This window comes from Heteronotia binoei, chromosome 15, assembly GCF_032191835.1.
Source record: "Heteronotia binoei isolate CCM8104 ecotype False Entrance Well chromosome 15, APGP_CSIRO_Hbin_v1, whole genome shotgun sequence".
Taxonomy (NCBI): Eukaryota; Metazoa; Chordata; class Lepidosauria; order Squamata; family Gekkonidae; genus Heteronotia; species Heteronotia binoei.
This window is the reverse complement of record NC_083237.1, coordinates 49403432-49425664: the sequence shown is the minus strand read 5'-3', so window position 1 is coordinate 49425664 and position 22233 is coordinate 49403432. Positions and strand designations below refer to the sequence as shown.

Genomic DNA, 22233 nt, shown 5'->3' with positions numbered 1-22233 from the left:
CACTCACCTGGTAGAAAAGCAAAATATTTTATCCAGGAGTGAAATTCTAGCAGGAGCTCCTTTGCATATTAGGCCACACATCCCTGATGTAGCCAATCCTCCAAGAGCTTACAAAAAAAGAGCCTTGTAAGCTCTTGGGGGATTGGCTACATCAGCAGTGTGTGGCCTAATATGCAGAGGAGCTCCTGCTAGAATTCCACCCTTGGTTTTATTGCAATCACAGTATCATTGTTGAGGCAAAGCAGGGCTTTTTTGTAGAAAAAGCCCAGCAGGAACTCATTTGCATATTAGGCCACACCCCCTGATGCTAAGCCAGCCAGAACTGTGTTCCTGTGCGTTCCTGCTTTTAAAAAAGCCCTGTGTATGAGTGAAGTCCCACTTCAATAATGGCACCTGCAATATCATGTTCTTGCCTAACTCCCATTCATTTATATCAGGAGTGTTTCCTCCTGGATCAGATCTGCCTCTCTCCATTAATCTCCTGATATCCACTGCCCTGCCGCCTTTGCCTCTGAATGACGGCTGTAATAATGCCAGAATACAAAGCTGCTACAAAAGGAGCAAACTGCCACCCTGTAAGCAGGCAGGATGGTAATCAATTAATGGGAAGCGTTTAGCCCCAATGACTTTATGGCTGCATGTTCCAAGGATCACATTTCCACAAAGTGCTACTTGTGCATTTGTTTTTCCTTCATTAAGCGTTTCGGTGAGATGGGGAGCTAATAGCATGAAATAAATATCCAGCAATATTAAATACAGGCCTGCTGTCGGGAGCTATCATTTGCCCTTTTCACTCTATCGGAGAGAGGGGTTTGCTTTAGAAAGGCCACCTTACTTCCCAAACACCTTATCACATCCTTTTAATATCACACCTGGGGGGAAAGCTCACCAGAAAGCTGGAAGTGTTTGATTTTGCTCTCTCCTGAGTGCCAATTTTTTGATGGACTGTTTGTTCATCAAACTGTTTGGAGCTGTCGAGTAGGTTGCTACTCCATATTCCCTCCTAACAGTACAGTGCGGTGCAATCAGACTTTTGCACATGTGCATTCTCACACAGCCTGATTGAATTCTACGTCTCATCCGTCTTTGCTGTGCCACTGCTCTGTTAGGCAGGCAGTTGCTTCACAGACCATACAAATAACTTACAAGGAAATGATGTGTTTAAAGGTAAGGTAAGGTAAGGTAAATTTATTTTTGTATCCTGCCCTCCCCCGCCAAAGGCAGGCTCAGGGTGGCTCACAGACATGGGACAACCATGATTTCAATAAAATACAATCGAGACAAAAGCAGATTAAAATACAATTAAGTTACCGTTATAGATTAAATTAAATAGATAAAACAGCTGTTATAAGTTAATAGTTAAGGTGCTACAGTTCACAGTCATGTATAAGATGGCTAGGTGGCTACAAGTCAATTTAGCCGGGTTCTATCTTAAAAGCAAGCTGAAAGAGGATGGTTTTGCAAGCCCCGCGGAACTGATTCAAGTCCCGCAGGGCTCGCACCACCTCTGGGAGTTGATTCCACCATCGGGGGGCCATTGCTGAAAAGGCTTGAAAAACTCCTACTGCTTGGTGTGCATCTGACTAGTCTTCAGCAATATTAATGGTTGCTGATTGGTTTGGACTGCCAGCATTTTTGGGCATGTGCAGTTTTGAAATAGCTTTGATGCACACTCATTCAACAGGTGTTCTGTGTTTTAATTGTTTTAAGCGGTCGTGAGCCCTGTGTGCAGAGAAGGGAGGGATAAAAGTCCAGGAAAGGAAGGGAGGGAGGGAGGGAGGGAGAGAAGTCTAAGAAGAAGAAGACTACAAATTTATACCCCGCCCTTCTCTCTGAATCAGAGACTCAGAGCGGCTTACAATCTTCTTTATCTTCTCCCCCCACAACAGAAACCCTGTGAGGTGGGTGGGGCTGAGAGAGCTCTCACAGCAGCTGCCCTTTCAAGGACAACTCCTGTGATAGCTATGGCCAACCCAAGGCCTTTCCGAGAGAGAGATGTTTGGTGCCAAACTAAGCAGATCAAGTGATCATCTCATGCCTAACAGTTGATTATGGTTGGTTGTTCAACACGTTTGTTGATGAAATTCATGGCATCCCTACTGAGTCATAATTGGTTCTGTTAGGAAACTCATCATAGGGCAAGACTTTATGGAGTTGTGTACAGCTGGTTCACACATGCAGGCAAATGTAGCATCCTTAGAACAGGTTCATGCATTTGATGAACACAAGAGCAGCCATGTTAGATCAGACCAATGGACACAAGAACAGACATAGGAACATAAGAAGAGCCCTGCTGGATCAGATGACCAGTGGTGCACCTAGTCCAGCAGCCTGTCTCACACAGTGGCCAACCAGTTCCTCTAGAGCAGGGGTCCTCAAACTTTTTAAATAGGGGGCCAGTTCACTGTCCCTCAGACTGTTGGAGGGCCGGACTGCCGTTACTGTACAAGGCCGCGGGCCATCAGTTCTCCGTCTTCTGCATCTCTCTCCCTTCCCCACACCACACACCCCGGCCTGGGAACTCACCTCACACTCTGTCTCCGCTGCCTCAGCCCAGTGCCGGAAGTGTGCGTTGCTAATGCGAGTTTAGGTCGAACGTCACTTCCGGTCTGATTTTGCCATAACCCGGCGGGCTGCATAAACGTCCTCAGCGGGCCGCATCTGGCCCGCGGGCCGTAGTTTGAGGACCCCTGCTCTAGAGAGTCAACAACGGGGCACAGAGGGAGAGACCTTCCCATTATGTTGCCTCCTGGCATTGAGATTCAGAGGCTAATTGCTTCTGAACGTGGAGGTTCCCCTCATTCACCATGGCTAGTAGCCACTGAGAGACCTACCTTCCATGAATCTATCTAATTTCCTAGTTCACCATGCTGTTTCACATACTGGTCAACCAGATCCTCCAAAAAAGATCTACAAAGCCTTCCCTTGTTGTCTCCCCCACCTCCAGTATTTCAAACGATTATTACTTCTGAATGTGGAAGTTCATTTCAGTCATTATAGTTAACAGTCATTAATGGATATATGAAGGACAATTCCAGTTTGGTCTAGGGCTGTTCTTGCTCTAGCTATGAGTGGTCTGCTGTCCAAAGATGTTCTGGCTGCATGTCCTATTCCAAAACTTCCTTGCTGCTAAGGATCTGCACAAAATGTTTGTTTTCATTTTTGGTCACAGTGGCAAAAAACAAACAAACAGGTGCCATCAGGAGGTTCACCAGCAGAGCCAGAACTCCAGAAGCCCTCCCACTGTTGCCCCTCAAGCACCAAGAATACAGAGCATCACTGCCACAGACAGAGTACGTTATGGCTAATAGACCACTGCTCCAAATATTTATCCAACCCCCTCTTGAAGCTGTCTATGCTTGTAGCTGCCACCACTTTCTGCAGCAGTAAATTCCACGTGTTTATTACTCTTTGGGTGAAGAAGTACCTCTTTTTGTCTGTTCTAAGCCTACTGCTAATTAATTTCACTTAGTGCCGACAAGGTATTGTGAGAAAGGGAGAAAAGTTCTTCTTTCTCAACCTTCTCCCATGCATAATTTTGTAAACCTCTGTCATGTCACCCCTCAATCATTTCTCCAAGCTAAAAAGCCCTAACCTCTTTAACTTTTCTTAATAGGGAAAGTGTTCAATATTTAATTGCCCTTTTCTGCACTTTTTCCAATGCTATAATATCCTTAAAAAAATCCTTTTTGAGGTGCAGTAACCAGAACTGTGCACAGTATTCCTAATGAGGCGCCATCATACATTTATATAGGGGCATTATGATACTAGCTGATTTATTTTCAATCTCCTTCCTAATAATCCCCAGCATAGTATTTCCATTTTTAAACTGCATTTACACATTTAGTCGACATCTTCACTGAGTTATCTTCCACAACTTCAAGATCTCTCTTCTGATCAGTTACCACCAGTTTGGACCCCGTCAATGTATATTTATTATAATTAGGATTTTTGGCTCCAATGTGCATTACTTTATACTTGCTTACATACATTGAACCTCATGCTAGATTGACGCACACTCACACACTGCTTACTCCCAACCAGTGTTCCCTCTAAACTGAGTTAGCATGAGCTAGTTCATAGATTTTTAGCCTCCAACTCACACATATTTATCTTAGCTCAGGAAAAATGGCCCCCGAGCACAATAATCTATGCAGCAGCTCACAGCTTTAATGCCAGTAGCTCACACAGTAGAATTTTTGCTCACATGACTCTGCAGTTTAGAGGGAACTGCAGCTTAGAGGGAACTTAGATGTCGGAGACGTTCAGATGGCAACCTGCTTTACTAGTGAGTACATCACAAAGACAACATGGCAGGGCCGGGTCCCCTGTTATATACATTTCCCGGAACAACCTTCTTCCTGGCCAGGTCCAATCCTGGCCAGTTAAACTTCCTGCCACTGATCATCATAGGCAGGCTGCATCTGTCCCTTCCAGGCACTGCCCACAGGTGTGCTGTGCCGTTCTTTCCAGGACAAACACCAGACACAACAGGAACATTGCTCCCAACTCCAAATGAACAAATTAAAAAGCACTGGACCCAGTACTGAGCCCTGTAGTACCGCTGCACTTACCAGCTTCCACTGTGAAAGCTGCCCATTTATAATCTCTCTGTTTCCAATTGATTAACCAGTTTCCTCTGTTTCCTATTGATTAACCCATGAGAAGACTTGTCCTCTTATCCCATGACTGCTGAGTTTTCTTAGGAGCCTTTGATGAGGAACTTTATCAAAAACTTTCTGGAAGTCTAGGTAAATAGCACTAACTGGGTCACCCTTGTCCATATGTTTGTTCACCCTCTCAAAAAACTCTAATAGGTTAGTGAGCATCACTGGATGCATTTGAGTTCCAAATGCAAGTCTATAACCAGTAGAATCAATCTGAAATTAAACAATAAGGGTTGGATCGTATGACTCTGGCTTAGGAAACTCCTGAAGACTGGGGACACTGCCTGGGGAAGGTAGAGAGGGCCAGTCCCTGTAAGACAAGCATAGGGAAAGGTTAGGGCATTATTTTTTGGCACCAGTGGGAGAAGGAAAAACACACGTCCCATATAAATCACTGACCACCGTTTGCATCATTATGCATCTCTCTTTGCCTTGACACTAAGGTTGGTAAATACAGCTGCTACAAGAGCTATGAAACTTAAGGGGAACCCTGCACCATCCTCTTTAATTTCATCCTCCTTCCAGTAGCTTCCTCAGCTCTTGCGCTCTCTTTCCCCATTCTAGGTCATTAGGTCTCCGGGTGACCTCTGTGGTGGTGAAGAACTTGCAAGCCTGCCTGTTTCCCTGCTTCACACACAATGAAAATAGTCGCCTACCTATGGGTCAGCACTCAGAGGCTGATTGAGGTCCTGATGCTAAGCATGCTTACTTGAGAGTAAGCTTGCAGTAAGTTCCTCCTTGACCTTCGGGAGCCGCACAATATGTGTGAAAGAGCTGCATGTGGCTCCCGAGCTGCAGTTTGGCCACCTTTGCAATGGAGTCTGTGTTTCAGAGCTGCCATTTCTTCCAAGGCTGATCTCTGTACTCTGAAAATCAGCTGTAATTCCACGGGAACTCCACACCACACCTGGAATTTGAAATCCCTACGTACATCCCTTGTTGGATCCTGTCTCCTGTTAACTCTTCCTCCAAGGAAGAAAGACTACCTCCTGGGTAAAATGCCTTTTGGTGATGGAGAAAAATCTTTCTTTTAGTTTTATTCTCTTTTTTAAATTAAACTTAAAAAAAAAAAGATATACAAGTGCAATCAAATATTCACAAAATCTTGAGCTCTTTTGAACTTGTCAGTATGTATTCTCAATGTAGGGAGTTTATTTTGCAGCTTTTTATTTTGATCATATTGAACTTTGCCTGTCTGAATCTGATCCTAAGATAAAAATCTCTCTTTCATGAAGGAAGTCTCTCTCTGTTGGAGGAACTCCTGATGAAAGGTTGTCTTAGGACCCGATCTTAAGTGTTTTTCTAAAATAATTTTTTGACAGTTTACTAGGAGCACATCTCGGTTGTGAAGGTCACCCAGCTTTGTAAGTTTACACAACTGGCCCCCTACCTTTCTCACCCTGACCTAGTCATGGACATCCACACAATAGTCGCCTCCAGGATAAGACTATTGTAATTTACTGTATGTGGACCTACCCTTGCACCTGACCTGGAGGCTCCAACTGATCCAGAATGTGGCTGAGTGGTCCTAACAGGGACCCCTTGGACAGCACATATCTATCCTGTGCTGCGTGAGCTGCATTGGCTTCCAGTGGAGCACTGGATTCAGGTCAAAGTGCTGGTGCTGACCTTTAAGGCCCTTAGCAGCCAGGGACACACATATCTTTGGAATCACCTCTCTCAATATGCCTGTGGAAGAGCACTGGGCTCTGGGAACAAAAACTCCTGGTGGTCCCTGACCCAAGAGAGATTCGGCTGTCCTCAACTAGGGCCTGGTGGAACTCTCTGCCTGAGAACATCCATGCCCTGCAGGATTTACAACCTTTCCACAGGGCATACAAGGAAGAGATGTTCCACCAGGCATTTTGTGGAGGACAGCGATGGTATGGCACTCTTACAGCCCCCCCCCACCTCCACCATTCCACACTCATTCCATCCTAGGGGGGGGGGGGGCCCTGTGGGACCTGGAACGGGCAAATTCCATCTGTCATTTTAGACACAGTATGGATTTAGGGTTGTTTTTAAGGATTTTAATGTTGACCTGATTTCTATTATTTATTGTATTATGTTCTTTGTAGTATGCTGTCCTATCTCAGGGAAGGGTGGCTTAAAACTTGAAATAAATAAAAATAAATCCACACTGGGTTGGATACAGCACAAAAATTTCCACTTGCAAAGCGCTCTCGGGGAAGCAGAAATACATTATCCAAAATTCATGTTTCTGCTTGCACAAGATCTTATGCAACCAACTTATGGACACTATAATATATAGGGAGGGAAATGCTGGTGGCCCACAAGATCTTGCCTGTGTGAAACTGCACTAAGTCTGTTTTATGTTTCTGCTGGTGTATAGCTGGATCTAAGCCATTATATGGGAGAACCATGATTGAATCTTGGGACTAAGAACCACCAGCAGAGGGAGTTTAGCGTGGAGTAGTGATCAGAGAGTCGGACAACGGGTGCATTCACACTACACTAAATAATGTGCTTTGCAACTGGATTGCAACTAAATAATGTGCTTTGCAAAAATCCAGTTGCAAAACACATTACTTAGTGTAGTGTGAATGCACCCTGCCATCTGGGAGACCCAGGTTTGAATCCCTGCTCTGCCATGGAAGCTGGCTTGGTGGTGTTACTCTCTGATAATCTAATCTCTGTCTCACAAGGTTAGGCAAATATAAACGGAGAAGAGGGAAACAGTGCAAATTGCTTTAGGTCCCCACTGGGGAGAAACTGGGGTGTAAACGGAGTAAAATTAAATAAAGTACACCAAGTATGCAGTAGTGTTCCCTCTAAGCTGAGTCAGTGTGAGCTAGCTCACAGACTTTTAGCCTCCAGCTCACACATTTTTGTCTTAGCTCAGGAAGGACACTAATTTATGCAGTAGCTCACAAAGTAGAATTTTTGCTCACAAGACTCTGAAGCTTAGAGGGAACATTGCAGTTAGGGTTGCCAGATCCTGGTTGGGAAACTCCTGGAGATTTGAGGATGGAGCCTAGGGAGGATAGGGACCTCAGTGGGGTACAATGCCACACAGTCCACCCTCCAAAAGATCCATTTTCATCAAAATAACATGTTTCTTTAGTCTAGAGATCAGCTGTAATTCCCGGGGATCTCCAGTTCCCAGCTGGAGGCTGGTGTCCCAATCTGCAGTGGTGTGGGAGTAAGGTTTAATTCTTTCCCTCTTATCATAGCCTTGACAGAAATCTCCCCTTAACACATGACTATCCCAGGAAAGAGAACTTGGTGAACCCATCCACTCAGCATGCAGTGGCAATGAAAAAAGACAAGCTCTGTACTGGGAATAACTAGGAAAAGGATTGAAAATAAAAATATCAGTTTTACGATGCTATTAGACAGCTTTCATAATGTCATTATATACGGCTGCTTTTAGAATAGTGTGTACAATTTTGGTCACCCCCGTCTAGAAAGAATATCACAGCATTTAGGAATGATGGTAGCTAAACTGAACCTTTCATGTTGAGGGGCTTGGGATTTTACCTAATTGCCAAAGCCTTCCTCTGTTAGAAGATGCTGTTTCTGCAGAACAAGCCATCTTGATCTGGAGGAAGGCATAATCTGTAACCACAAATATTTGTTGTATATATATATTTATCTTTCTTCCTTTCCGTGAATCTCTTCTTGGTTATTGTCATCTGTAACTGAGCAGAGAGGCAGGATACAACCTAGCATATCTCTGAATAGCAGAAACTGAAAACATACACAAGGGAGGATTCTTCCTTTCAGGTGTAAGCCTTGTGAAATAAATTATGTATTATTTCAAAGTTTGTGATATGCATAGCAGCCTCTGGTCTGAAAACACTGCCCTCCAGAGGGAGGTAACTTTTACCAATAGTCTGGGTGAGTGGTTGCTCGGCAACAGAAAAGGAGGGAACTCCAAGGGGAAAAAGAGAGAAAAGCTCAGGCATTTTTCTCCTGAGGATGTGGAGAATTTCTTCCAGTGGAGAAAAAGCCTGTGGAGATGGAAAAGGCAGTTGACAGAAGAGTGGCCATCTTCTCACGTGGGCAGTTGATCCTGAGTGTTTGTGGGAATTCTTTGCCTGTGTCTGTGACGAAAAGTGGCTTCAGAGCTTGTAAAAAAGAGAGACCTCAACAAGTGGACGACACAGCTTGTCTTCAGTTTATGAGTCACAACCCAGAAACTAAACAGACTTTCTTTCTTTTTTCACACTTTAAGTCTGCTCAGAATAATGTATTTTTCACGCATTTTTTTGTTTAAAGCTCTGAATTCTGAACCCATTGTTTCTCCGCCTTTAATAAAAGCTACTTATTTGAGTGCTGTTTGGTTTTGAATGGAGTGCTTGCAATTATGTGACCACTAACTTGGCCCTTTTAAGGCTAAAAGGGATACATGGGCATTTAAAATAATATATGACAGATAATTTAAACAGGGGATTCCCTGAATTCTTAAACAGCCAACCAAGAGAGAGTTGGATTATCTGGTTTTGCTAGTCAGTTCTGTGAAACACATCTCCACAGATGTACAGCAATTTCAGTCATGCCATTGGCGGCAGTTTCTGTCAATGTGGCAAAAAACTGCCCTGTGAAAGAGCCTGTCTCACAAAAACAGCTTACCATGTACGGCTGAGCCAAGTGATTCTGTTTCAGTCAGCATGTCACTATTCTTGAGTAGGAAATGGGCACAAAAATAAGGTCAGACTGAGGAAAACATAGAAATGCACAAGTGAGAAGAGGATTCCTGCTCTTTCCCCCCTCAGCCATGTACTCCCTGTCATCTCCTCAGCCATCTACTACTAGTACAGAGGAGAGCAGAGAATTTTCTGGCTATGAGAATGGTCCCCTTTGAGGTTTGCCCACACATGACATTAAAAAAATGCCTGACTTACTAAAGAGTAAGGGGGGGTGGGGTTAGTGTTCTTCTTGCCTATATTTAGAGATATACTAAAATTTCAAGATGGGCAGCCGTGTCAGTTTATCTGCAGCAGAAGAAAAGAGTAAAAGTCCAGTAGCACTTTAAAAACTAACAACATTTGTGGTAGGGGATGAGCTTTGTGAGTCTAAAGAAGTGAGCAATGACTCATGAAAACTTATACCAAAACTTGTATATGCAAGAAAGGATATGTAGCTTCTGACCATGGAGATCTCCCCCCACCCCCACTTTTTGCTTTACTTATAGGAAATGTCTAAAATGTTTGTTGTTGTACTTCTTTTAAAGTTAAGCTGCTGGGATGCATAGCCATAAAACTTCCCTGCTATCTAGTACTGGCAATGCCTTTAATATCTATATGGACTTTGTTATAGGGTGGGAATGATGGTGGTTAAATCATGGTAATGTGTCATCACAGAAGACACACGAGGGACTATTATCCTGTTTACAAAAGGCGGCAATGATGGTGTTGTTGAAGAAGTGGATGATGAATCAGAAATGGATACCACGAAATATCTTTGTATGAGCAAAGGGTGGATTCCTGAAAGTGGGACAGGAGTACATTAGAGGAAAGTAGGCTAGATCACAGATAGAATGCTTGGAATGAATTGGTCAGGATCTTACCAGATGGCAAAAGAAAGAGATTGCCAACAAGCTTATACTGTGGACTGTGGAACTCATGTGAACAAAGGGCATATGGAATAGGAAAGGAAACTGGATAAGATCAAGCAGAACAACTGGTAGAATTCAACCCAATGGTAGGAAAGCCATGGAACTTCGTTTTCTGGAGAACTGGGGGGGGGGGGGGGTTGGAGGGGTAGAAGCTAGGTAGTTTCAGCTCAATCTCTAAGAAAGAAAGCAGAGATACTTGGAGTCTGACATTTTTTAGGGCAAGGTTTCAATCCTCTCAAGCCAAGACCTCATAACCTGAGACATTATACTCAAGTTTTGTCTTTCTCCTTTTCTTTCTAAGATGACCACATACAAAGGGAGGTTGGATTTCCCCAGTTTTTTTTACTGTGGACCATGGAACTTGTGTGGACAAAAGCAACAGAATAGGGAAGGAAACTGGATAACATCAAGCTGAAAAACTAGTAGGATTCAACCCACTGATAAGAAAGCCGTGGAACTTCATTTTCTGGAGAATGGGTGTGGATTTTTTTTTTTTTTAAGAAACTAGGTAGCTTCAGAAAAAAGCAAGGGGGGGAAGCCCTTTTCTAAAGCTACAGGCTAACATGGCTACCCATCTTGATCTAGGTAACTTCAGTTTACTCTTTCAGAAAGAAAGTGGAGATTCTTGGGGCTTGTTTGATATCAGTTAGGGCAACAGTTTCAATCCTCCCAGAGCCAGGAGGAGCCAACCTGAGACAGTATACTCAAGTTATATTTTTTCTCTTTTTCTTCCTAAGATGACCACATGCAAGGGAAGGATGCATTTCTGCAATTTCAACATGTTAAGAAGAATTTCAGAAAATTCTTAGCAGGATGGGATGAGGAAAGCTGTACCTGCTTGAAACCACTTCTACTGCCATTAGAGGTCAGACCTATCACAGACACACAAACTCCATCCTCCTTTCTATCCTATTTTAAAGATAAACAAGAACAGATAGGGGCAATGGTATCATGCCTAACATAAAGGCACAACCCACTTGTGGATCCAGACTTACTCCTTGCAGACCAATGTCTCTGGGAATCTTTAAAACCTGTTTTAGGAAGTTCTTAAACAATAAAATCCTGCTCAGGTTATATGCTTTAAGGTGTAATGTAAACATGAAAAGATGTTGTGTTGCAGTCAGATGTGCCTTTCCCCAAATATTTATTAGCAGGGTCTGTGAAGTAAAAAAATCAAATATCTAGCAATCAGGTTTATTTAAGACAATACAGTAAACAGACTGGATTCAGGGAAGAAAAAATTGAAGGTGGTTTTAATGGCACGGGAGGGGGGGGGGAGATTTCCCACTATAGTAACAACTTGATTTTGTCTTTGAATGTTTTTATTAGATTTTTCAAGATGAAAGTAGAATACGACCACTTATAAAATAAATAAATATCTTCGTTCAGCATGTCAAAACCCTAATAGTTACTTAATTTTTAATCTGAAACATTGTTTTAAGCAACAACAAAATATATGTAACTGTTCTTTGACTGCTTCTATGCTGCTAAATTTTATTATTTTTATACATGTTTTCTAACAAAATGTATTGATTTTATTAACTTTTGTTGTTGGGGGGGATGAACAACAGAAAATGATCTTTTGTAAAACAACCTACTGGTTTCAAGAAGTGGATTTAAATTAAGGCTGCAATCCTTAAGAATACATACTTGGAAATAAATCCAGCAGAAATGAAGTAAACATGTTTAGGATCAGGATATAAGTTTCACAAATGTCTAGAATCAAATGATGTAATTCTAGGAATTCCAAGATTTACACTCCTTATATTCCACACAGAATGAAGAACAAACTGCTCAAATAAGGCATTTTAAAAAATATTTCGAAACATTCTTGTTTTATATCTGAATTATTGCTGTCCTCCTGATGTACTGATGGAATGATGAAATTTAAAATCTCCATTAAACTAACAAAAAATCCAACACTTATTTTGTATGAGGGATATTTTAATTTAATCTTCATACTGATCTCGCCCTCTCAGCAAATGTTTGATAAAACTGTTTGATAAATCTTAGAGTATTGTTTTTGTTTAAAAAAACTTCAAAAGTTATGTAAAATGGGTTAGTAGCTGCATTTGCTTAGGAAAATCAATTACAGGTTGCTCAAATATAACATGCATCTGATTTATAACGAATATACAACTTTGTCTATTGATGCAATTTTATTACAACGGTTTATTGCGAATGTAAGGTTAGAAAACAGTTGTATACAATGGTCACACCATATTTATGACTTCTGCCAGTTTTACTAACAACTTGAACATTAAGGGAGACAATCCAGCAATATGGATGTGCACATATGTATCTGTGAGGAGATAAAACATCATAAAAAAAATGAACAAAAGTAAAGATTTCCCTTTGTTTAAAAATATTAAGCAAGGTTTTCTAAGTTAAAGGAATTCTCATTTAATTGGTTGTGTTTCTTTCAGCTGTCCAAGATGGCCTTAAAAACATAACCAAATTAGAAGAAATAAAAATGGACAGGAATTGAATGAAGCTGAGGACCACAGCAAAGTTCATAAGATGTTCTTTCATCTCAAGAGCTGCAAGTGGAGTTCTAGTTCAGTTCAAGGTAGCATTTGAATGCTGAGGGGGGAAATATGAGAATAATATAAAGAATGGGGGAATACGAATTCAGTCTTTGTTAAGGTCACATTTGGGACATGGATTCATTTAATCTGTATCACTACCTTGTCCTGAAAGGCTACAAGTAAATCATCTCCAAAATCATTTTAGCTGCCTCTTCTATGGGCATTCTCTAAATATTTTGGATCTGGAAATGTCTCCATCAAGAGGACACTGCTGATTTATTCTGAACTAAAGTTTTTTCTGATTGGTTGGGATAATAACAAAGGGTCTTGTGGCAACTTAAAAGACCCACAAATTTATTGTGGCATAAGCTTTTGTAAGCTGCCAAGCACACTGGAAAAAACCCACAAGTTTTTAAGATTTTAACTGCATCTGCCTATCTATATATATATATATAGATAGATTTTGTTTTAAGGAAATTCTGCCCAATTTTTGTTCCCTTGTTGTGTGCAAATTTCAAGCTTTTTAAAATAAAAAAGTCAATTTGTAACATCTTCTAGAAAAAAACAATTTGTCTATAAACCTTTGATTATGCAGTTTAAGAGGCCCTCAGGAATGCTGATAAATCTTCGCTTAATCCCATCAAATCAATGAATGAGAGAAAAATATTTGAGATTTTACTCAAGAGGGTAATGTGTGTTTGGAGGCTATGTTGAAAGGCATTATCTGAATAAATTTATTCCCCGGTATGTATTTAAAAGGTCTGCCTACTTATATGTTACTTAAAAAAAAACACAGTCTTGCTGTAAAGTCCAGATTTTAAAAAATATATGAATTTCTAAAGTTGCTAGTTTTAAATAGTCCTCAAAGTGGCTTTTAATATTTTTATGTTCAGACTTATATCTGAAGTAAAAAAGTTAGGATCTATATTGTTAAGGGTTTACCCAAACTCTTGTATGATATTCTAGTTTTAGATTCTCACTGACCAATATCTAACCTATCTTGAGGGCAGAAAAGTGAATTAAATAATGGCATCTAGCAGAAAAAAATAATTTAAAATGACAGCCTTGGAACTTTTTTTAAAAAGTTGTTTTTGTGACTGAACTCAAGAGTTTTCATTTTAGAGTTCCTACAACTTGAGTTCCAATCGAAACATGAGCTCATAGATCTCTCAAACTTTTTAAAAAGATCCAGAAATAAATCAATGGGCTTGGCAGCTCTCATGAAAGCAAAGCCACGAGAAGTTAAAGGGGCTTTTTTCGTCTCTCTCTTTATATATTATGAATTGTATGGGTCCTTTTTTCCTCCTCCCCTCCCCAAATCTTTTAGACACTCTGGCTCCAGTTTAAAGAATGCTAATACCTCTTTCTAAAACAGAACGGAATTTCAGGTCCGAGTGTATCAAATGTCCAGTTCGATTAGGAAAATCGATCCCTCCCACCCGCTGGTCACAGTCCACATTTCTGATGGGATTTCCTTTCTTTCTTTAAAGAAAAGAAAAGAAAATTGCGCCTTGTTTCCAGACCTGTTGTTTCAAAGTCATTCAGAGATGAGATTTCAGACTCTCCCAATTCCGGACGAGGTGCCAAATGCAATCATTTTGCTCCAGGGGGATTTTTGTTTTTTAGTTTAATGTCTTTTTAGTGGCCCTGCACACGCGGCCACCCTGCACAAGCAGCCATTTAAAGGGCCAGCGCATTCCAACGATGCACCAGCCTCGTCTTCCCCTCCCCCACCCTGCAAATTGCCTTCCAGCCCCCCTTTCCTCCCCCACCGCCGCCACTCTCTGGAAAGGTGGGGGGTTGTGTGAGTGACATGCTTTCAACATTCCCCCATCTCTTCTCCATAATGGAAGGGATCAGCGTTGCCGGGGGACAATTGGCGCCTCTTCAGAGCCAACTTAGCTATTGCACCTCCAGCTTTTAATATCTATCTATATCTATCTACACGTTACATGCATATAAATGTATTTGTCCTGGAAGGACATTAAGAATGAAGAAGGGGTGTGTGGGGGGGGGGAGGGGGGAAGGGTAGCATCCCTCCTCCTCCTCTTTCTCCCTGACCCCTCCCCAAATCTGGTTGATTTGTTTGGGCTGCTCTCTAGAGGCGCCCAGGCTCTGGCTAAGGCGGGTTTACTCAGAAGTAAGTGTGTGCGTCTTGAAGGAGTGCAGTCTTTAAAAAAAAAAAAAAAGTTCAGCCACCCTCCGCAAAGTGTGCCCAATTCTGGCATTGTGCCTGATTTTTGTTCGCTTGCTTCTTTTTTGCTGCACAGTCAAAAGTTATGTTCTTTGCAAGCCGTTTTATTTCCATTCACTCGACCCATTTCCTTCCCGAGAAAACGCTCAAGGATGGCTGCTGAAAAAAAAAAAAAAGGATTGGGGGGGGGCAAAGAAAGCGAAGGGCACATGGTACCTTGTGCAAGACAAGGGGTTAAGCGGAAGCTGCCTTGCAATCGCCGCCCTTTTAGTTGGTGGAGAGAGAAAATATATATATATACTGAATTTTGATGGCTTCCCACCGATTTCCATTCATGCAAACCAAAGGCATCTTTCGCTCCAAGAACACGCACCGTGTCATTCTTCTAGATCCCCTTTGTTAGGCGGAGAGAGAGAAACAGTTGTGTTTAAAGTACAAATCAGATTTCTTTTTAGAAATTTTTATGTGTGTAACCAGAAAGGCGGGGGGGACTATGTAAAAGTAGCAACGCAAAGGGGCGGGGGGGAGTTATTGATTGCATTTCATTCATTCCCTAGGAAAGGGAGATCAAATACGTTCCCATCTCTCCCCCCCCCCACCTTCCCTTGGGCACTGGGGGCAGGGGGAGGTTATTCCATAGTCAAGACCCTTTACTTGTTTAAAATAGTGGCAGGGGAAAGGGGTTTTTTAAAATCGGCTTTTAAAGAAGCGTCGGCTGGATATTTGTCGGATCGAACACCCCCCCCCCCACACACACACACACCCACCTGTATTTGCATTGCACTCAAATTCTTTAGCAGACAGCAAAATGATTTTTTTTAAAAAGCCGCACAGACATGTAAAGTGCCTTTTCCACACTTTTTTTTGTTAGTTTGCTGGGAAGCGTTTGTTCGTAATAAGAAGGGTTCCATCGGAAGCGGATTTAAGTACATGGTGCGCGCGCGCGTAGGTATAACAATACATATTCTTAGTTTTGGAGATTCCCTGCAACGTCTTCATAACTCTGCGCAAACCAAGCAGATCCAATATGGCTCTCGTCCATCCTCAAGCCCCCCTCCCTGCCACCCACTCCCCTATTACATTGCAATAATGCCTTGCCTGTTATCCTACACCCATCCCCTTTCCATATTACACGACCCCCCCCCCCCCCCCAATTGTGCAACTGGAGTAAGCGCAAAACTTTCAGTCCCACCAAGCACACAACCGAGTTGCTTCTTTCTCTCCCCTCCTGGAGAGGTCCCTTTTGATGAAGTTTACCCCCAGAAAATCTCATTCAAACTCTTAAGGAGCTGATAGGGGGAGGGGTGGGAGAAGGCTAAGGGGGGGGGGAGGAGGAAATTGGTGACGGGGGAAGGTTGGGTGTGTAGCGTACTAGTTTCAGGAATCAGTGTGCGCGGAAAACCAGAACCGCAACTATCCTGCTGATGCACAAGATTGCAAATGGGGTGGGTGTTTTTTTTTTCTTCTTTTTTCAGAAGCAAAGCAAAACGTAAATAAAATCGTAGTTGCAGTTTTGAAAAACAGCAATGCAACCTGTCTTCCCTTACACATCAGCGCGTGTGTGTGCCCCTCCCCTTGGAGGGGTGGACCTTTTGGGGCTCCACCACGTGGTTTCCTCTTGCAAACATTTTTCACTCATTTTTCCAGGTCGATTTTATTTAGGGGCGGGGCTGGAAGGCAGCCTCGGAGACGTCCTGGGTGTGTGTGTATGTGTGTGACACATGAGTTGCGACTCAAAAGGAGTTGGGGGGGGGGGTCGCTGGGAAAAAAAAAGAGAGCCATTTCTCCCCCAAGCCCGCCATACCAAGTTGCATCCCCTCCACCCTACTGATTCTGCCAAACAGGGACCATTTCTCTCCCCCCTTTTTCTTTCCTCTCAGATTTCCCCCCCTCCTTTCCTTCCCACAACCCCAAATAACTGGCTTTTCCTCCTTGCCGGGCCACCAAGACTGAATAAGAAACTTTTTTTTTTGGAAGAGGGTAGTGGGAGGAATTTTTTTAAAGCTATCTAAGGGGGCTATTCCCAAAGTTTCCGCATTCCCCCCTCCTCCCTATCACCACCACCCTCCTTTCCCACCCGGTGTGCGTGAGATATTTTTTTTTCTCTCCCACCTCCCTCCCTTTCGGTCCTACCCAACATTTTGTGCGGAACGCATCAGCCATGAACAAGCTGTACATTGGAAACCTCAACGAGAACGTGACTCCGGCGGATCTGGAGAAAGTCTTCAACGACCACAAAATCTCCTTCAGTGGCCAGTTCTTGGTGAAATCTGGCTACGCCTTTGTCGATTGCCCTGATGACCAATGGGCCATGAAAGCCATCGAAACTTTTTCGGGTAAGCCAAATGGATCTTTCTCTTTCTCCGCCTCTCTCACACCCCACAGCCTTTCTCTTGCAGCCGTGGAATTTTTGCAAAAGGGGAAGAATACCAAACAAGCGTACCCCCTCCAAACACATTCAATTGAAAAAAGACACCCCCTATATATATGTGTGTGTGTGTGTCTTTCACAAATGACGTGTTTTTTTTGTGAAGATGCGACGTTCAGCTACACTCACGCCTGCTTCTTCCGCCCTGTTTCTTTCTCTGTCATCAATGAAAGTTCACTTTCGGTTCCTACCCCCACCCTACACAACTGAGAAGCCCCCGCCCCCCCTCACTTTGCCAGCGGATCCTGGCCCTGGAACCTGGATCCGTAGGTGTGTGTGTCCTCTATGTCAAATTAATAAATAACGCGCAAGGCCTAGGATTTCCCATCTGCTTGCATTCGGTTTGCAGAGGGCCCTTCCTACATATATGTTTATTTTTCAAAGATCCATGATACTCCATCCTATCCAGAATTCTTCCTGATGGTCTTTGTCTGACCCTTATTTTTGGTCGCTGCTATATTGTGTAAGACCCTCCTTAAAAAAAAAAAAAGTAAATCTTCCCCAAACAATGCAAACACTGGGGGAAAAAAACCCGAAGGCCAGAAAGTGCTTATGTGCTTTTAAGAAGCTCCTTCAGTGTGGACACCCCCCCCCCCAAAAAAAAGGAATCTAGAGATGGCAGAGGGGAGAAAGTAACCCTCATTTACCAAGGGTCTAATAATCCCTTCTCACAACCCCCCTTACCCATCTTTTAAGGCCATTCAGGCCTTTCCATGTAAGCAAAATGCTGTACTTGGGTGGAGGGGGGTTTTGAGAGTGTTTGGTGATTTGGGGGATGGCATAGGGGGGTCTAAAAGAGAGATCTGGGCAGGAAGAAGAGATCTTGGACTTTGGCCATTTTGGTTTTAAACTGTTTTTTTGCTTGGGACATGTGATGTGTATAAATCGCGCGGATGTCGCCATGCTGCTCAGATAGAGAGAAGAGAGGAACTCAACAGCAAAGCTGAAATTGACTTTTGCTGAGAACAAATCTCCTTGGCCCCTTACTGAAAACAAACTCAACCCAAATTAGAGTCTTCTCTTTTCCTAGCTTCACAGTCCTTCTTCTCAACTGAAGAGTTTGCATTGATTTTCTTTAAAAACAGAAAGGAATACATCGAAAAGCAAACAAGTTGGGGGTGGGGTGGCGTAATGAAACCAGCAAGACGAGGCCTCAAAACTCTTCTTTTTGTCTTCCTTCTGTTGTACCCCATCTTTTAGCACCCAAATATGGAATCAATTAAATCTGCTAAAAAAATGGCCCTCAAAAAGGTTTGGTGTCTCCCATAGTTTACGAAAAAACATTTTTAAAAGGGGGGAGGAATTAAATTAAGCAGTGTGATTTATTGGTGAAATCCATCTGAAATCTAATAAACATTAATTAAAATGGGAGCAGTTTAAGCAGAAGTTAATTTGTATGTGAAGATGGTGTCCAGATTCTTTTACTACTTTTTTTTTAAAAGAAGACACTTGTGTTTTTAGGCAAAGTGGAGCTTCTTGGAAAACATCTAGAGATTGAACATTCAGTACCTAAAAAGCAAAGGTAATCCAGTGGTTTAATTTCTTTAAGTTTTTCCATGGTAAAAAGAAATGACTAAAAAGTTGCAGGTTTTTTGTTTTTTTAAGTCTTGAATGTGTGCTGGCAGGTCTTAGTCTATTTGAAGTTCTCCATAGCTCTTGGAATCAACTCTGGTGGCCTACTTGTATATTTATCCGTAAAGATACTTTGGAAGTTTTATAACATAAAAGTAGAATTGTTCAGTGGTGTAGCCAGTGAAAATTTGGTGGCAGGAGGTTGTGTGTTGTACATATTGTGATGTCACCACAAGTATGACCAAGTCTACTTGAACGAGCTTTGCTGTGTGTGAGGGTTTTTTAAAAATCCAAATCGTTCTTGCATTTAATTTTCTTTCTCAAATGTATTGAGAAGGAAACTTCCAGCCCAGATTCTTAAAGTAGAAAAGAATGTATTGGTTTTTCATTTGTTACTGCTGCTGTAGGGAATATTTTAAAACTATGCATTTTTGTGGAGAGTATCCCACCATGCTTTCAAGAAGTGTTTCCATATTTCATGTCTTCTTGGTCTTTGTTCAAGATTTGGGTTGCCTAGATTCTGTTTGGCAGATTTGGGTAGGCATGATGTAGCACCGTCCTTTACAAAAAAGTTACAATAACTCTTCATTCATGAGAAATCCAGAAACTAGACACAAAATTCACAAGACACTGTTCTATCAGAATGTAGCATGAACACATTTCCCCCTCCTTTAGCCTGTTTTTTTGCAGATAGATGTTAAAAAATTGTGGTAAAATGGAGTTACTTTTTGCTGTAGCTCGATATATTATTTGTGTGTGTGTATGATAGATAAAACCACTCCTTCCCTTGTGTGTTGGGTTTCTTGGACTTTCAAACTTTTAAAGCCAAATATGCTGATAGAGGCTAGAATTGTTTTTTATGAATGGCTTCCTGCAGCTCCCTCTATGGATTGGAAAGATCCCAGAATCTATTGGATAATATCTTTTTTATTTGTAGCAACAGGCAGAGGTCTTATGTAATGGGTGATCAATAGGGTTTGCAACAGGGATTTGGAGAAAGAGTTGCAGAGGCTTTAAGTGACTATTAGAAGAAAGAAAATTGTTGAGAAGCTGATTCCAGGATGAAACAAAGCATAATAAATACTGGGGGAGAAAGGGGGAGGGGATTGGTGGCTGGGGGAAGGGAAAGACGAGGTAATCCTTGTTAGCTTTCAATGTTCCTTTTAAAAATATATTGTGTTGGATGTGGTTGATTTTTCAGAGATTTCCAAGTTCAGATACTCTCTAAGAAACTGATTAATCACTTAAACTTTATGTGTGTGTGTAATTCAAGCATATTGTGGTTAAATCTATAAACTAGAGAGATAATACCCGCTAGGATGCTTTTAGGAGCAATCAAAATGATTAAACGTACTCCTAGAATTCTTTATCAGTCTGATCTGCTCTGTGTCTGCAACTTCAGTTTTCTTTATAGTCACGGAGGAGGCCATGTTGGGAGTTTTTCAAAGTCTTCCTTAAAGGCGTTGAGGTGACATCACTAGATGCATACCAAGGATTTCGTTTGTAGATTCACTGAAGATACATTTTTTTAAACCATGTTCTCATGTGATGAAATTACTTTAATCATTTTCCAATGGAGATTTGCTGGGGCAGGGCATCATTTTCTTGCTTGTGATAGCAGGGAAGACAATGTGGAATCTTTGGGGCAAGTTGTTAGAAGAAGAAAGCACATTCATGGTAGATCTTTCCCATTCTCTGTAAATTAAAGTATGAGATTGTGTAGGGTTGTATTTTGAAGTGTGTGTGTTCTGGTCATAGGACTTGATTCTCCTGTTGTCTTTCCTATGAACAGTGAATGAACTAGTTAATTAAATATGATTAACAGAGTCTCAATAACATGTGGGTAGTCAGAAGAACTCTTTCTGCACTACCATGCCTGTGAAGGTTGTCATTTTTAAAAATAAAACACTGGAAAATTTAATGTGAGCCCTTTCCAGAGATTTAAAAAAATCACACTGGGCTTATTTAATTAAAAAAATAAAATAAATCTTAAGATCAGCTCATTGGGTGAGCCTCATTAACTAGAAATTAAGAAGAATGCTCTGCCAGATGGATAGATTTTTTTTTTTTAAAAAAGGAATGGGATTCTGATGTCTTTGATATGGCATATCTACTACTCATAAATTGTACTACCATATTTCCATTTGGCTGGTTTAAATAATAATCAAAACAGATGCATAAATTCCTGTAGAAGAACTGTGGAGTAGATGGGGCGGGGGGGGGATTTCTACCAGAACTGTGGAATGGTTTTAATATTTCACTTTGAAGTCCGTTTTCATGAATGACCTGATTCCTACAGTATTTTCTGTTAAATAATGTTTGACGCTCAACAAGAAAACATTGACTTACATCTTAGTTTTCTTTTAAGTAAATGCAATGTTTATGTGGGTGATTGTCTACTCCAAAAAAATTGAATTGCACACAAACAAATGATTGAGTGGTAAAGTGATATGCCATTTTCCCCTTTTACCTTAACGCTTTTAAGTAGTCCCATTGATTTCAAAGGAACATACTTAGAAGGATCTGTGGTCTGATCTTACAATATAGGAATGTGTAGACTGAGCAAAAGAATACCTTATATGTTTGGTGTAAGTGTGCCTAGTGATATATTTATTTTTAGAGGGCTTAGGGGAAACGTATACTTGTTTCTCCAAACGTCAGAGAAGGCCTTTCTATAAGGAAAAGGGGTTAATTAAAACAACCTCGGATATGTTTTAAAGGCTCAAGAATGTTTAAAGAAGTGTAGAGGGCAGGGTGGGTTGCTTGAGAATGCAGAGACAGAAGTGAATGGAATTGTTGGGGAGGGGGAGAGGCAAAACATGGATGGATAATAAAGAGAGGAGGGAAAAAATAAGTGAATCTATCAAGCAAACATTCCAAATATGAAGACTGGAAGTGACTAGCCTGAAGGGGAATGAAGTTTGGTAACTGAGGAAACTGATTATACTTCACTGGCCAAAATTCCAGCAAATCTGGGGTCATTGAATATGACAGGGGTTTTTTTTGTAGCAGGAACTCCTTTGCCTATTAGGCCACACCTCCTGATGTAGCCACTCCTAAAGTTTACAGTAGGCCCTGTACTAAGAACCCTGTAAGGTCTTGGAGGATTGGCTACATCAGGGGTGTGTGGCCTAATATGCAAAGGAGTTCCTGCTACAAAAAAAGCCCTGGCGTATGGTGATTTTAAAGCAAGTAGAGATCAGAGTTTTGTTTTCTACAGAAGTGGTCTGCTTGTTAGTTTTGTGGGGGGGAGTTGGTACTCA

At 41.7% G+C, this 22233-nt stretch overlaps 1 protein-coding gene and 1 long non-coding RNA gene across 3 annotated transcripts in view; one reads left to right on the top strand and one right to left on the bottom strand.

Annotated features, from left to right (window-relative positions):
• Window positions 1-12400: 12400 nt before the first annotated feature.
• LOC132584353 (uncharacterized) lies at window positions 12401-17289 on the bottom strand. 2 transcript variants are annotated; one of them, XR_009556246.1, is made up of 2 exons: window positions 17104-17289; window positions 12401-12550 (listed from the first exon to the last, which is right to left on the bottom strand). It is a non-coding gene; the product is annotated as an uncharacterized LOC132584353 (long non-coding RNA). The 2 variants fall into 2 exon arrangements; XR_009556245.1 differs by lacking the exon at window positions 17104-17289 and adding an exon at window positions 14137-14262.
• The window catches only part of IGF2BP1 (insulin like growth factor 2 mRNA binding protein 1), a 109971-nt gene continuing 104393 nt past the window's right edge, over window positions 16656-22233 (top strand). Inside the window, exons 1-2 of the mRNA XM_060256220.1 lie at window positions 16656-17306; window positions 18860-18920. Of these exons, the coding sequence (XP_060112203.1) occupies window positions 17132-17306; window positions 18860-18920 (236 nt within the window). The 5' untranslated portion in view covers window positions 16656-17131. The remainder of the gene's footprint in view (window positions 17307-18859; window positions 18921-22233) is intronic.